Source organism: Hermetia illucens, chromosome 6 (genome assembly GCF_905115235.1).
Source record: "Hermetia illucens chromosome 6, iHerIll2.2.curated.20191125, whole genome shotgun sequence".
NCBI lineage: Eukaryota > Metazoa > Arthropoda > Insecta > Diptera > Stratiomyidae > Hermetia > Hermetia illucens.
Genome location: NC_051854.1, coordinates 9,870,412 through 9,886,019, shown reverse-complemented (window position 1 = coordinate 9,886,019; position 15,608 = coordinate 9,870,412). Strand labels below are relative to the sequence as shown.

The window sequence follows — 15,608 nt, the reverse complement described above, 5'->3', positions numbered from 1 at the left end:
GTAGCATGCAGTTGACTTCACTGATTATGTGGATTTCTTTAAAAAATGACTTAGTTTGACGTTTAGGATATTTAGTACATATGGAAATAATAGGGCAACATGTTGTATCAACGCATTTACTTCCGCGTCTGTCTCCACCCTTGTTAATCACCTGGAAGTGAACAGATGATAGTCTGAAGATGCCAGATCAGGGGAATGCAGGGAATAATTCAGAATATTTCATCCAAACGAATCCATGATTTTCTTCGTGGCTTTGGCCGAGTCAGACATAGCATTGTTGTGTACCTGGCATACTACGTGCATGCTCCCTCCTTTATTTTGAACAGTCTTTTTCAATATTTTTAGTGTCTCGTAATATCTTGTTCTGTTGGTGGTCTAACCCAAATTTCCATTGTCAAGTTTCTCCAGCTCATCTTGGGCCTTGGCCTTCAGGATATCCTTCCTCCAAGCGTCTCGATCCATTGCGATTCGCTGTCTTCGTCAATGAAATTAGACTAACGCTTTTGGGACTTTCTACCGGTCTGGGTCTTTCTGTTCTTCCTTCGAATATGTTTCTAGGTATCTTAAGGTATCCGAATGTGTCGTCCATACGTTGACCGTCGTCACCCATTGCCGCTTTCGAAACTTGATTATTTTGGAGTCTTCAGGGTCGTTAAATATTTGATACAACGTATGGTGGTATCGGATTCGCTATTATTACATTGTTATCCTGTTAACAGAAAGTCGCACTGCGTCCTTAAGGAACTATTGTGCCCCTTTGGCTGGTTATAGTATACCTATTAATCATAGTATCTCAAGCAAGCCTATAATTGTAAGGAATTTTAGTATATTTCCTGCTTCCAGATCTTTCAACTTTGTATCTGGAATTAAGTGTTCTCCCAGATGGCTCGATCTTCCTCGCACAAGTGGCGGAAACTGTCCCAGAACTGTATAGGGGTTTCATCACACTCCGCACAGAACCTGCAGGCAGTGTCCATACATATCCCTAGCTTCCCTAGGTGATAGTTTAGCCGACAGTGACCAGTGTGAATTCCCACTCTGATCCGGAGGTTCTTTTTGGTGAGGTTTAAACAATCCTTTGTGCGCATGGGTTCGTATCTCCCGTTCTGGCCTCTGAAAATACGTCCCTGCTCCCTTCTTGGCTAGCTTGTCCGCTGCCTCATTGCCTTTCAACGCAACATGACCTGGAACCCAGAGTATCCAGACCTTGTTGGACGAGCCAAGCGTATTCAGTCTCTCAAGGCATTCCCATATCAGTGTAGAGTTCATCTGGTTGAACCTAATTGCCCTGATCGCTACTTGGCTGTCGGTGAGAATGCCAATGTTCTGACCCTTGTAGTTCTTTTCGAGATTAAAGGAGCCACATCTGTCCATAGCGTATATTTCCGCTTGAAATATGCTAGAGTTCCTACCCCTTGGCTCCAAGTACATTTTACTTGGATCAATGACACCGCTCCCTCTGCTGTGAGTGGTCTGTAATAAGTTGCTGGTTTATGCCGTATATCACAGCTACGTTTTCCCAGTTTGCTTTGTTATTCCAACGTGGTTCAAACTTCTTATCAAAGTGAAACCACGTTGTCATGTTATCCCTTGTTATCAGTAATTCGGGATACCGCCTAGAAAGAATATCAATCTTTCTTCGGTTTAGGCGGCTCCCCGCCTCACTGATACTCATATTGCCCTCCTTGTCTGCATTTGTATGTGCAGATGGAGAGGGGTTAATCCCAGAAGTACCTCCAGGGTTGCCGTTGGGCATGTCCTCAAGCCAGTCTTTGGAGTTTGTGTACCTCCCTGACTTCTGTGCTGAGTTCGGTTTTTTTTGGCCCAGATCATGGTCTTATTGGGCCATGTAGTATCTTCAGGCTGCAATCCCATTTTTGCCTGCTGTGGACCTACAAGTCAACAGAACCATCGTGGTTTTCCGACAAGTGTTTCCGACAAGTGTCTTCCAGAGTAATTGCCAAATATTTGACATCTGTTTCTCGTTTCACCTCCATGTCATGTAACCTTATGATTGTCAGGTAATCGGAAAGCCAGGGTGTTTCCTACTCCCTTGCGACTCAGGGCATCTCGTATCTCTGTATGCGATGGGTTGTCGAATGCTCCTTCGATATCCAAAAACGCACACAGTGCTATTTCTTCTGTTTATATGGTATCCCGTAGTACATGCGTCAGCTGATACAGAGCAGTTTCAGTTAACCGTCCTGCCCAATAAGTGTATTGACACTGATGTAGTGGATTACGCTTTAGAACGTTTGTTCTAATATAGTTGTCTATGACCTTCTTCACCGTTTTGAGAACGAACGATGTAAGGCAAATTGATCTGAAAGATTTAGGGTGAAAAGCATCCTTTTTACCTGCTTTCGGAATAAATACCACTTTTGCTCGTCTCCATGCCCTTGGTATATATCTTAGGGCTATGCTGCCCCTTACCACAATCAGAAGAGACTCTAAGATGAATCCTAGGCCTCTCTGTATTAGTGCTGGTGATTTCAGTGGTTTAACAGTTTTGCTAGTTTCCAGTTGTCCTTTCTTCCCCTTTTATTCGTTGTTGAATGTTGTCGCCTGTCGCCGCGGGGTAGGTCTCTGGGAAATGAGTTCTGAGAAGTAGGTGTATCCTGTCCTCCTCATTCTTGGTAAATGTCCCATCTTCCTTCTTAAAACAGGGAGAGGATATTGCCCCGTCTTTGGCTACAGCCTTGTAAAGCTTGGTTGCTTCTGTGATTTGTTCGATCCCTTCACAGAATTCTCTGAATCTGTTCCGTTTTACTTCCCTGATCGCGTTGCTACACACAGTCAGTGCATTTTTGTCTATCAGTCCCCGGTTTGTTTTGCACGGTTGAAGAGATTTCGTGCCTCTGGCCAGGTTCCTGTTCCACCATGGTGCATTTCTTTAAGGCTTAACTTTCTTAGCTGGACAGTTTTTTACCACTGTTTCTAGCTCCAGTTGGTTTCTGATGTCAAAGGCAACAAACCGAACCTAATAACCGATGGATATTATTTATCCAGTTCCAAATAAATGGTTAGCAACCGGCCCGCTGCTTTCGTTATTTTACTAAATGATATTTTCCTTTCTCCTTCTCCCTTCCTTTAAAAAATAAACCCTTTCCTGGGGCTGGTTACCATAGAGAAATGCAAGCACATCTCTACGACATAAATCACTAGAGCTGCAGATTTTGGCGGGTCTGAATGATCAACTTTAGCTACTTTTCGTTTTTTGAATAGCCCTGCCCTTGTGATAGACAATCCGGATATTGTAGTTCCTGGTGTACCACGGTGCGGAAGTAATCGTTCTCAATATTTTAGACTGCATTCCTTTAAGGATTTCGATGTTGGATGTATGAATAGATCCCCAACGTTGTGCACCATAAGTCCAGATTGGCTTTATCGCTGCTTTATATATCAGCATCCTGAATTCCAAGGGTAGCTTGGAAAATTTCTTGAGTAGCCAGTGCAGGTTTTTGAATCTTAGGTTGGTCTGAGTTTTTTAGCCTCAATATGGTTTTTCCAATTAAGCCTTCTGTCTACGTGTATTTCTAGGTATTTTACCTCCTTAGACTGAAGAATGGATACGCGGTTAAACTTAACTTTGGGCCATGTTCGTTTCTTCAATGTCAAAGTGGCATGACTACATTTCATTTACTTTGATTCTTCAGCGGGCCAACCATTACTCAACCTCTTTCATGTGATTGTCGGGGTCGCTACACTAGGATTTGAATGTGTGCAGGACATCGCCGCATTGTCAGCGAAAGTAGAAGTAAATTGGGGCTCGTTTGTGGGTAAATCTGCAGTATTTATCAAATAAAGCAGAGAACCGAGGACACTATCTTGAGGTACTCCCGTTTTGATGTTACATTCTCGTGATGATATTTAATAACAAATTTCCTGCCAGTCAGATACCACTCGAGAAATTTATGACTATTCGTAGGCGGCTTTTAATTAATTTTATAGATGAGACCTTCATGCCAGATCTTGTCAAATACTTGTGCAACGTGAAGGCATATGGTCGAGCAGATCTTTCTACCTTCCAAAGCACAACTTATCTCGGAGGAGGATCTTTATCTTCCTTCGGGATCATCGTTATCTGCGACAATTTCCAGCATTCCGGAAAGAAGCCAAGGCGTAAGACACCATTAAATTGTTTGTCAGTTGAATGAATGCAGATCTCAGTAGTTTTTGGATCTTTTTGTCCGTAATAAGGTCGAAACCAGGAGCCTTTTTGGGATCAATGCGGTCTTGCGAGAATCTTAAGACTTGAAAGAATTTTCAATCGGTTGGTATGCACCTGTGGGATTGAAAGTGATAATTCTTCTTCCGTTATATGTGGGTTTGGTTGGAAAACGCGTTTTGTTGAGCAAAGATTGAACTTTTTCAGCATCACTCTTCACCCATCTGTCGGATTGGTGATTAGCGCGAATTGGCCTTTTGAGCTTCTTCGCCGCTCTCCAAATGAAATAATTCATGGTGGGGAAAAGGTGTTAGATTTTCGAGGAAACACTTCAGATCTTTATGTTTCTTCTTTGTCAACGCTTTTTGTATGTCCTTTTTAGCCGCTGCCAGATTCTTTTTCGAGTTTGGTGATTTAAACTGTTGTCATTCACGCCTCAGCTGCGGTTTTTCCTTATAAGCTGGTCTATTATTTTTGAACACTTTGGATGATTATCTGCTTTTGCATACAAATCAATCAACATTTAAATTAACATTCGGATTCGATATATTGATAGTTGGCATTCAGATACTTCCTTATTCAGTGTGATTCAAAAACATTATTGGATGGAATAAATAATAATTGCATCTCAATATGCATTCTAGAAAGTAGCCTACAAAAAATAGAATGAAATTGATAAGGACGAATCATTAGAACCAACCACATTATTCTCCGACCTTGACTATCCGACACTTTGCATGGAATTTCTCAGATTAGGATAGTTGTATTATGAACATTTTAATAATTATCTACAAATATTTTGATTGAGGACAATTTAATTGGGCCCATTGTTCAGTTATCATTCGGATGAAACGTGCGGCAAACTTTCCAACGACACGAATCTTAGGAGCGCCATTGACTGATAGCAAGATAACAATCTGCGAAAGTTTTTTCATTCAATTAGACGTAATAATTGAAATGTTCATTGAGTTGAAAATTTAATTGGCATATACATATGTGGATAAATAAGGTTAATTGAGATTAGGATTTATCTAGATTGATTTTTCTCTTTTGAATTTATTCTGAGACGTTGGGATTTAGGCGCTGGGACGAGGATGACGATGATCCCACCCGAAAAGTCTCTAGGGGCAATATCTACGGTAGGAAAAAAAAGATGAGCCAGACCCTGTCTGAGATGGAACGATGGCGTAGGCCAGAACGACAAGCAGGTTTTAGGGATATCGAATTAATGGACCTCGGTGCAAAACCGGAATGTCTGGACTTCCTTATTAAGGCAGGCCTAAAGCAGACACCGGTTGTTGCGCCGTTGATGATGATGATTAACGTAACCTGGATGAAGTGGCATTCCACAACTGGTGTTCTTTGTGATCGACATTTTAGCGGACGTCTCAATTCTAAAATTAATTATTTTATTAATGTCGTCCGTCCTGTCGCTTTCTATAGTTCTGAGTATTGGCCGACTATAAAAGGCAATGAACGGCGTCTTGTGATAATGGAGACAAAGATGTTGCGTTGTACTAGTGGCGTGACACGTTTTGATGACATCCGAAATGAGGATATCCGCGATCGATATGGGGTTGCATCGATCATGGAAAAACTGTGAGAGAGGCGTCTTCGATGGCATGGTCACGTAATTCGAGCTAACGAGAATTCACTTGCCAAGATTGGTCTGAACATCGAAGTCGATGGTAAGCGACCCAAAGGCAGGCCGAAACAACGGTGGCTTGATACGCTGGATGAGGATTTAAAAGCCTCAACATTACATCCAGATCAGACATTTGATCAAATAAAATGTCGAAACCGATCACGACGAGCCGATCCCCCTTGTGTACGGGAAAAAGGCTGAAGAAAAAGAAGAAGATATGAAGAGCGATGAGTGCATGACAGTTCCGTCTCACATAGTTAAAAATTCCATTGCCCTCTATTTTTTAGAAAACGATATAAATAAATCATTTGATCGGAAGTCCTGTATTGATAATAGTCAACCTCATACGCTCCACACTATTAAACTCAGAGCAATTATTAGCAAATGACTTTAATCTACAACAGATACAAAACAGGGGTGGGAAGAAGTCGATTCTTCATGAATGGAATTTGAATATTTTATTCATTATTCTCGTTTATTACGAGGTCAGTATCTTATTTGTATGGTTTAGGATGGGTAAATTCGCACGAAATTGATAAGTTTGAATTGCTATAACTTTGACACTAATAGTCGGATTTTCATAAAATTTTGCATGCATATACACGAGACAGGATGAACTTAAGGGGTTTTTTTCAGTCAATTTTTAAAAGTTAGTAATAATAGTAATAATAGTATATTAGTAAGTTTATTTGAGCAGATATCGGAATGGGACATTTTTCGAGGCTTAAATTTCACATAAGTGTGTTAAAAAGGGCTGAGGAGAAGTAGATTCGTCATAAATACGACTCTAATATTTCACGGAAATGTCAATTATTCTCGTTAATTATGACGTCAGCATTTTATTTATTCCTACGTTGCATGTCATTGGATATGTCTGAATTTCAAATCTCAATTTGTTTTTGTTCTTTCCTCTCTCGTCCAGGGCCTTAAGGACCATTTTTGGGTCCCGTGTTGTGTAGATATTATGGTTTAGCGATGCCAACCTCTCTGAATATAATGCGGCTGCCAGGCTAAGGGGTGATGATTCAGAGAATTTCTTTTTCGATCAACATGACTATATTTTACTGAATGGATCGCTTTTCCTAATCTTCACTCCTCCTTTTTTGGGTTTTGATTTCTCTACTTTTTGTGATGGATTAGGAACTTGATTTCAGTCGCACCTTTGGACTTGTCTCGCTTCTATATGTTTATAATACAATATATACAACCCTTTGATGTTGATGCAAGTCTCATTCAAATTCAAATAGAAAAAAAAAATTACAAAGGGGCTTGAAGACCTATCTTACAAACGAAGATGGGATTGACAGAAATACCTACTGCAAAAATGTATTTGGAGGACGTAATTACCACGTGTCCTTAGTTTTTAATGGAGCTCGGGTGTAAGTAATTCAATGCGGTGTATTATCGTGGAGACTGAACCGTACTATAAGGATGTAATGAGCTTCCGGCCAGCTTCTAATTCCTTATACGTAAGACTCAACTGTTAGGGTTGAACTCTTGTACTTTTCAATATTTCCACAAAAGCGATATAGGTTTTTTTCGTGAAAGGATTCTATTCGCTTGAGATTTGGAGGATGGACAAGTAAGATCTTCAGGTCAGGTTATAAAAATTAGTCGCAAAGAGGAATATAATGGGAGAAAAGGTTGGTTTCAAGGCTGTCGATTATAAATCCTCGCGAGATGAGCGGACACTAAAATACTAAAAAAAGCTTAGCTTAGGCTTAAAACTATAAAAGGAATAGGAATCTAAGAGGCTAAACTGTAGTTTGTTGTACCACTGACATAGTCACGGAATCGGGGAGTGAAAATAGATTTCGAACTTCGCGAAGTGCGCTCCGAAAATGCTTGTGTTAACTTGTGCCTGTATGAAACTATGCTTTAGATGATGTCAGAGATCGATAGTTTACTTATTGTCAGGAGAGTTTAAAAGGGGTATACATATTGAGGAAGGTTCTGCTTTGTTGTAGATAAAGGGAATTCGAAAAGGAAGGAAAAGGGATCAAATTAATTTGCATTGAAATTTTTCAAAGCCACTCGCGGTTGCTTCTAACGAGATAGTTGAAGGGTATTCAGAAAGGAGGAGGAATTTATCGTTGAAGGCTGCACAGATGTCTTTGGTCTTGAATGGAGCTTAGATATGAAAAACAGTGTCCGCCACCAAAAGAAAATAGAGCGGTTGAGGTTAAACCCTCACCCATGATAATAGACCAAGGGGAGTATGTCGACATTTAATACCAATTCCTTAACAGAGGAAGTTAGAGTGTCTAAGGTCGATTACAGGGAGACAAAGTCTGTCAAGGAGGATACAGAGTGGAAAGAGCTAAGGATTATCGGCGTAAAACAAGCAAGGGCAAGTGAGAGGGAGAAAAAGATTGTTGATCGTTGACTACTACTCAACAGTGGTAGTATCCAACTATCAAACGAAAGAGGGCTGAAATTGGACGGGAAGAGATTATGATCGTCACTGTTGTATAACCGAATAGTGAGGGATTCTTTCCACATGTCTGAAAAATTACACCTTTTGAGGCTTTTGACTGAAAGTATGCAGAATGGGAGGGAAATGGATTTGTTCGTTTTTAACAGAAGGAGGATGGTAGATTACGGTGATCGGGCCCAGCATTGGCGTCACTAATGTCAGTAAGGTGTTCGATTAAGGGAGAAATGAGGAGGAATATTGTAGAAGAAACAGGGTTTGCTCCATTTATGGGGTAAGAGAAGACGAAAAAGGAGAAAAGTTATACATAGAGAGAAAATAATTAAAAAGAACCTGCGAACTTGATTAAACCTGGAGAGGGCTGGGTAGACGTAGTTATTAATGACTTTATCCGAGATCGCAAAGCTTTATGAAGAGCAAAATCCGCGTGGTTTCCTTAAGGGTTATATTTTTTTCTTCCTGAGAACTTCAGACGAAGCTTTCTCTTAGCACTGAATGTATGCTTATGTGAGAATATCTACTCTCATGTGAAAAGTCTTGAATTTGCAAAGAAGCGACAACTTTGACCTATTATAACTTTGTTAGTAATAGTGCGGTTTCCACCAAACTTGGCGGGATTATACTCTATGTTATACTCTACATGGTAGGATTAGGGGGTAGGGTAGTAATATACTTTTATTAACTTTATTTGAACAGATATCGGTATGTAGGTATTTCGAAGCCTAGGTAATATAGAGTGGGAGCCTCTTGATTTTTTTTTCAGACTTTTCGGTTCAGTAGTTTCTTAGAATGGGTCGGTTAAAGAAATGAGCACTTCCGACCCCCCGTACTTTCCACCTTTCCAACAAACATCACCTTCGAAAAGCACTAACCGATGTCTTTCATTTGATACCCCATATGGCAATAATTTGTGAAAAAAATGTACACCCCCTTTTGCATGTATAGAAGACGTAGAATGATGTAATTCACTGTATGCATGAACGTTCTCAGTCCCCACCTTTTTACCAAATTTGGTGTGAATCGCTACAACCGTGTCCAAGAAAAATGCGTGTGACAGACGGACGGACAGACAGACAGACAGTAAACCAGTACAGACAGTAATTGTTTTACTCAAAACGTCAAAAACCGATTTGTGTTGGTCGGAGAAATACACAGTATCATCCAGTCGTAAGGGGAAGAGGAGGACGAACAGTTGTCTTCGACACGGAAGCGGATTTTAATATAGCCCCCAACGCTTTCTACAGTTGCCTTATTTGATAGGTAAATTTCAAACTCAAAATCTTACCATCCTGCTGGGGTTCAGAAGTGTAGATCATCTGGTGCTTGGAAGTCAGGGCAGATGAATTCTGTCCTAAATTAATAATTGAATCATTTGTGATAGTCGATGAGGTAGGCGGAGCACAGAAATCTGCTTGTAGTTTATTCATTTCGAAAATTCGCTGCGGCTATGACAAAGTTTTGTTGATGTCGTCTAGGTCGTGGGGATACGTGGCGTTAAAAGAAACCATTACATATCTGGGGTACAGCCATTCGCTAGCTTCGAATGTAAGAAAGGCACTGGATATGGGTGATCTTTGTTACTGGGTAGTGCTACTATTGCCGGGTGAAAATTGTGCCTCATTAATCAAATACAGTTGCTGAACATTGCTTGGTTTTGCAGAGACCTTTGGATTGGTAGCGGCATTTGGGCTCTCCCCGAAACAGTGCACTGCAGATAAAGGCGAAGGATTGGACACTTTAAGTGTAGCACCAGCATTAACAGTAACTTTCGCCGTAAATGGCAAGGAAAGTGAGGCGCCTCAGTGGCCAGGAAAACGCTATTTCCGAGGAAGTATTCGGGAGTGCAAGCGTTGCAATGGAGGTGGTGATATTGGTAGAAAATTTAACGCAGATGCCAAGAAAAGTGGCCAAACGATCGAGACATTTAGTGTGGGAGGACTTTCAGAGTATGTCAATGGGTACTTTGGTAGAGCTACATTTTTCCAAGGTGAAATTTAACCCTGCTTTTGTGGTTGACAACAATCAATTGGGGCTAGTCGTTTGGCCACCCTTAAACACTTCCATGACATTTCTCTCTCTCTACGGCATCATCGTTGTAGCTTTTTTTCCTTAAATGCTTTCCAAACTATTAAATAATCAATTATTATACCAAGTACACTGCAGACTACAGAAGTAAACCACTTATTTTACTCAGTAAAAAGTTTTTATTTTTCTCTATAATTTTTCTTTTCTAAAATTCTGATTACGCACATCAATAATACCTAATAGAATAAGATAAACACAAAAAATATATTGGATTCATTTCAATTAAGCATATCAGCAATAGAACCGACATGATAATTTGTTGCTTTTATTTACCACAATGTTTTTAATTTTTTTACTTTTTTTTGGCTTATATACAATTGAAATATAATTTCTTCAAAAAATATAAAATTTCATATTTTGTTTTTGTATTAATTTGGATTATTTATATTCGTATATATATAAAAAAAAAATTAAAACGAAGGCCTTTTTTTCTACGAAAAAAATCGGCAGTGGTGTTTTGGTAATTGAAAAAGATAAATGTTTTTCAATGCAGTTCGAAGTTGTGATCACTGTGTTCTTAGATGAAAGATAGAATTTTATGTACAAATGAAAAGCTGGTTAGGAGCAATTATAAAACACATGATTTTTGATTTATAGTTTATGAACTAGTTTTGTGCACGGACCACCTTGTAATTTAACATTATTTTTTATTCATTTTTACTCAAGAAAAAATATAGAAAATGATAAGACAGACAATATATTTTTTTTAAAAATAATAATTAAAAAAAAAATAATAATAATAAATTACTTTTATGAGATTCGTATTAATTGCAGTGTGTTTATATATACATATAAATAAGAGTATAAATGTATGTATATGTATGATAATATTTGCAATATATGTACACTACAAAATTACAACGATGAAGTTAAGAGTTATTTGTAGGATTTATGTATGAAATTGATTCGCTTACGGCAAATTTCTAATTGAATTAGCAAAATTCCTAAAAATTAATAAATATTGCATGTCGCATGCGGAAGTTTCGATTTAAAACAAACTTTTTCAAGAGGTTAACCTTAGTCTGCCCTCTTTATTTTGAATATAAATATGAAATACGTGCGCGTATTTGCCACTAAAGTATGCTGTATGTATGCTTGAAATTCTGGCAGTGTGTCGGATTTAGTAGGCTTTGTTTAAACAAACTTCATTTTTTTCTCTAAATTTACGTAATATTAGTTGGTGAATTGGAAGGTGCTTCCATTCAATCTGATGTAGTTTTAATACTTTTCAATTTGGCAAATGAAAATCGTAATAATTAAGGTGCAATTTTTCGTTACTAAATTCATATATGGTATTCGACTTTTTCATCTATATTTCTCAAATTGTTTTGAAAAATTTAATAATTCTTATAATTTTAATGTTTATTGATCATTTATGTTGTTAGGGCTGCTCATGGTTTTTAAACTGATTGGATAATAGTTGGATATCCAAAAATCAATTGTGATATTTTGAGGAAATATATTTTCCAGTCAAATGAGTGGTTGTTGAAACTTCGAAATATTTTTTTTAAATATTTTTCTGTCAAAATTAGAGAATTTTCTTTGAAAATCTGTACGGGGAATGAATTTTGAATGAGATATTTGTCCGGATGGCTTAGTGGTTAGAGCACTAAGCTAGCGGAATGTAAAGCTGCGGTTTAAATCTCACTGGTGGCAGCGGATTTTGTATTGGGACTGGATGCCGAATACTAGTTAATTCAGCTGTGAATGAGTACCTGAATCAAATCAGGATAATAATCTTGAACCATACTGACCCCATTGCGTCCTAGTGTACTGTTACGGTTTTTAAATAAGCTGCCTTAATACGCTTTAAGGTCTAGATCTAGACATTTGGATTGTTGGGCCACCAATAATTATTATTATATAACGTGATTTGTACTAAATTTTATTAATACTACGAATCGAAAACCGAATAGAAAAAATAATAAACTCAAAAATAAAGTTAATTCTTCGATTAAATTATAAAATTAAATAAAATTAAAATTAATAAAATTGTCGAAAATTTATGCAAAAATAATAATTTAGAAGACGAAAATTTTGATGTGTAATTTTTTCAACTTTCCAAAAATATCTAATTCTCGTCATTCTCCTATTGTTTGCCCCATTTTTCCTATATTTATTATTTAATTAATTGATTAAATTTATATTTATTAATGCTAAAAGCAAGATGCATTAAGGAATTAAAGAAATTTTATAATTAAATGTTTGGCACGAAATATGTATATTGAAACCAATTTTGTCCTTATCACCCAATTTGTCGGAAAACAGCGGCAAAGGACTCAGCCGAAGATTATAAGCTAGATAATCTTTGAATTTTAAGTATTTAGTGGTTCGATTGGTAAAGAATTTCGTTCAAAAAGTTTTTTACTCGCTAGTTTTTGATTCGATGTACAAATTTGTAGAATAATTTGGGTCGTTTTGTTTTGTCGAAATTTTTTTCTAGAAAATCTTATTCATAAAAAGATATTTCGAAGTAAAATGATCATTCAACAATGGATCGATTACGTATTTTATTGTTTATATTTCCTCCACTTTCATCAAAATTGCATTGAAAATTTCCTTATTATCTACACAAAAAATGTAATAAATTCGTTCAACTGTTATAAATTCATGTAAAATAATCTTAAAATTATTGAAATTATCAATATCGGTGGTTATTACGAATGGCGATTGATTTGACTGTTCGGTTTTTATTTTTTCGAAAAAAATATGGCAATTTCAAAGTTATCATAACTTAACATGAGCAGCCCTTGAAATAGTTTCAATTTTATATCAATTTATTATTGATTCAACTAAAAACTAAAGACTAAATGTTTCTTACAAATATCTTTTTAGTTAGTTTTTGTTTTTCATTTTATTTAACTCTTTACTATTAGTGGAAGTGCATTAAATTTGAATTGTTTGTTCGAATGGAATGGTTTAATGGTGGTGAAGTTCAGATAGAAACCAATGAAGATTAGTAGTTGACTGTCAAATGTCACAGCAACAGTGACTGATTTTTGGTGAGAACTCAAATTATAATATATTTCACTGAACTTCTTTGACTTCCTTCGATATTTTCAACAATAACCCAGATCAACAGGATTTGCTTTTGGATAATCCTTAGTGTTGCAAATTCCACATCTTAGAAGAGTTTTCTAATTTGAAGTTACTGAACTCCATACCACCTACCAAAAATTTCAGCCCCGTCCACCCGAACGATTCTGCACCGTTCATAGTCTGTGTCGCTTAAGCTGGATCACATTCCTTTAGCCTACGGTACAGACTTTGTTATTCAATATTTTGTGTCGAAATTCAACTAAACAAGTGACTGTCAGCTGAGATATTCCTCAATCATCTGAAATTGTCAAGGTGCCCGGATGGCTTAGTGATTACGCACTAGGCTGCTGAGAGAGAGGGTTGAGGAGGGGACAGGGTGGCAGAGGGATTTGTATTATGACAGATACGTATCGACTCCGCTTTGAATGAGTACCTGAGGTAATAAACACGGATGGACGCAATGCTGACCACATTGTCTCCTAATGTACCGTTACGGTCTTGAACGAAGTGCTCCAACAAGTTTCAAACTGTTGCGCCATCGATTCTGAATATTTCCCCCAAAATGTCAGCTTCGACCTTGTTTGAGAATATTTAGGATGCTTTTTTAGAAATTGTAAATTTCATGATTGTATAAACCACATTTGGAGGTTTTATCTTAATATTTCATCTACAAAAAAATTTCCCAGGACACTCAAATTTAATGCACTTCCCTATTTTTCTACTTCCATTCTCTGTTGCTTTAAATTAGTTTCAAATTCGTTTCACGATCTTTCTCAAAGATAGAGAGAGACAAGTTGAAAGTACAATATTCTTAAATCTTAAAAACAAATTCTTATTTTATTGCAAAATAAATATGCAATTTATAGTTATTTTGGTTTTATTCTATTGTTGTTACTATTGTATTTTTACATTGTTTCCAAAAATAGACCTGTTTTTTTCGAGACAGAACAAGTACCACAATAGCCACCACAATGAGCAGATACTGATGTGTATGGAAAATGGAGCTGAAAAAGAAAAACAAAAGTTAAAATTTAGATATTTCAAAATTAATCCTGAAATAAATTCAGTATCCTGGATTTTTCCAGAAGAAAATATCAGTCCTTTTCCTGTTTGGTTGATTTTACAAGGTAACTTTCAAACCATTAGTTGCACTCTAAACCCTAAACGTCTGTTGCACTGCCACCCTAAACGTCATTGCCCAAGCTTAGATTGTTGATAATGGCTTGGAACTAAACTCGCCCCTACAGCTTCGAAACTTACAATTGAAGAGCCGATAATCTACTGCGATATCTTTAACAATGTGGTCACATTAAGCAGAGGAACAAAAATAAAATCCTTGGGATGTAAGTTTGTCTGCCCTGGTATACGGTATATGCTACTGTTTGGATACGTCCCTGCCAAACTGTCAACGTTAAAGGGTAGTTCGTTACTATAGGGAGGTCCTTGGAAAGTTCGACGAATTAGACAATCGCTTCGAACATATTCACAGCAACCGTAGTAAAGTACCGCTGGTGCAGGGAATGTAAAATTATCTGACTATCATTGACAGATTCCTCTGACGATCTCTGATAGTGCCTCTGACCAATGCTCAAACGGCTGCAATCGCTAAAGGCTTCATGGACCAATGGATTAGCAACTTCAAAACTCCTGTTCGTACATAATTCTTACCGACATCACGTCACTCCAAATCCAACGTCATGATAGGACGTTTCCATTGTAATGTCAGCGAGTCTTCTGTGTTTTTATCAGCTAAGTCTGTCTCCTTACTGCACTATTAGGTCTCAGTACAGTATGGTAAAGCCATTCCCATCGCAGGGATTCTTTTTCTTAGAGTCAGTTCAGGCAAACACAGCAACTTTCAACAACAGTCTGCCACTATTTTTGAGAGCCATCAGGCCTGGCATTTAGGCACACTTTCCTCTGTGCATAACGGCCTACAAAGCTATTCTTACCTCGGGTCAACGCTATCAGCCGATGGAGAACTGCGTTATGAAATTGCTTCACGCATTAACGCAACATAAATGAAGTGGCGTTCCACAACTGATGTCCTTTGTGATCGACGTATCAACGAACGTTTCAAATCTAAAATTTACCGCAATGTCGTCCGTCCAGTCGCTCTCTATGGTTCTGAGTGTTGGCTGACCATAAAACACAATGAACGGCGTCTTGCGGTAATGGAGACGAAGATGCTACGTTGGACTAGTGGCGTCACACGTTTAGATCACATCCGAAATGAG

The 15,608-nt window shown here is 37.8% G+C and overlaps 1 protein-coding gene across 3 annotated transcripts in view; it reads right to left on the bottom strand.

Moving 5' to 3' along the window:
• Positions 1-11,438: 11,438 nt before the first annotated feature.
• LOC119659507 (A disintegrin and metalloproteinase with thrombospondin motifs 9) overlaps positions 11,439-15,608 on the bottom strand; it is a 246,084-nt gene continuing 241,914 nt past the window's right edge. For all 3 annotated transcript variants that reach the window (XM_038067634.1, XM_038067636.1, XM_038067635.1), the window contains one exon: positions 11,439-14,375. In XM_038067634.1, the coding sequence (XP_037923562.1) occupies positions 14,277-14,375 (99 nt within the window). In that variant the 3' untranslated portion in view covers positions 11,439-14,276. The remainder of the gene's footprint in view (positions 14,376-15,608) is intronic.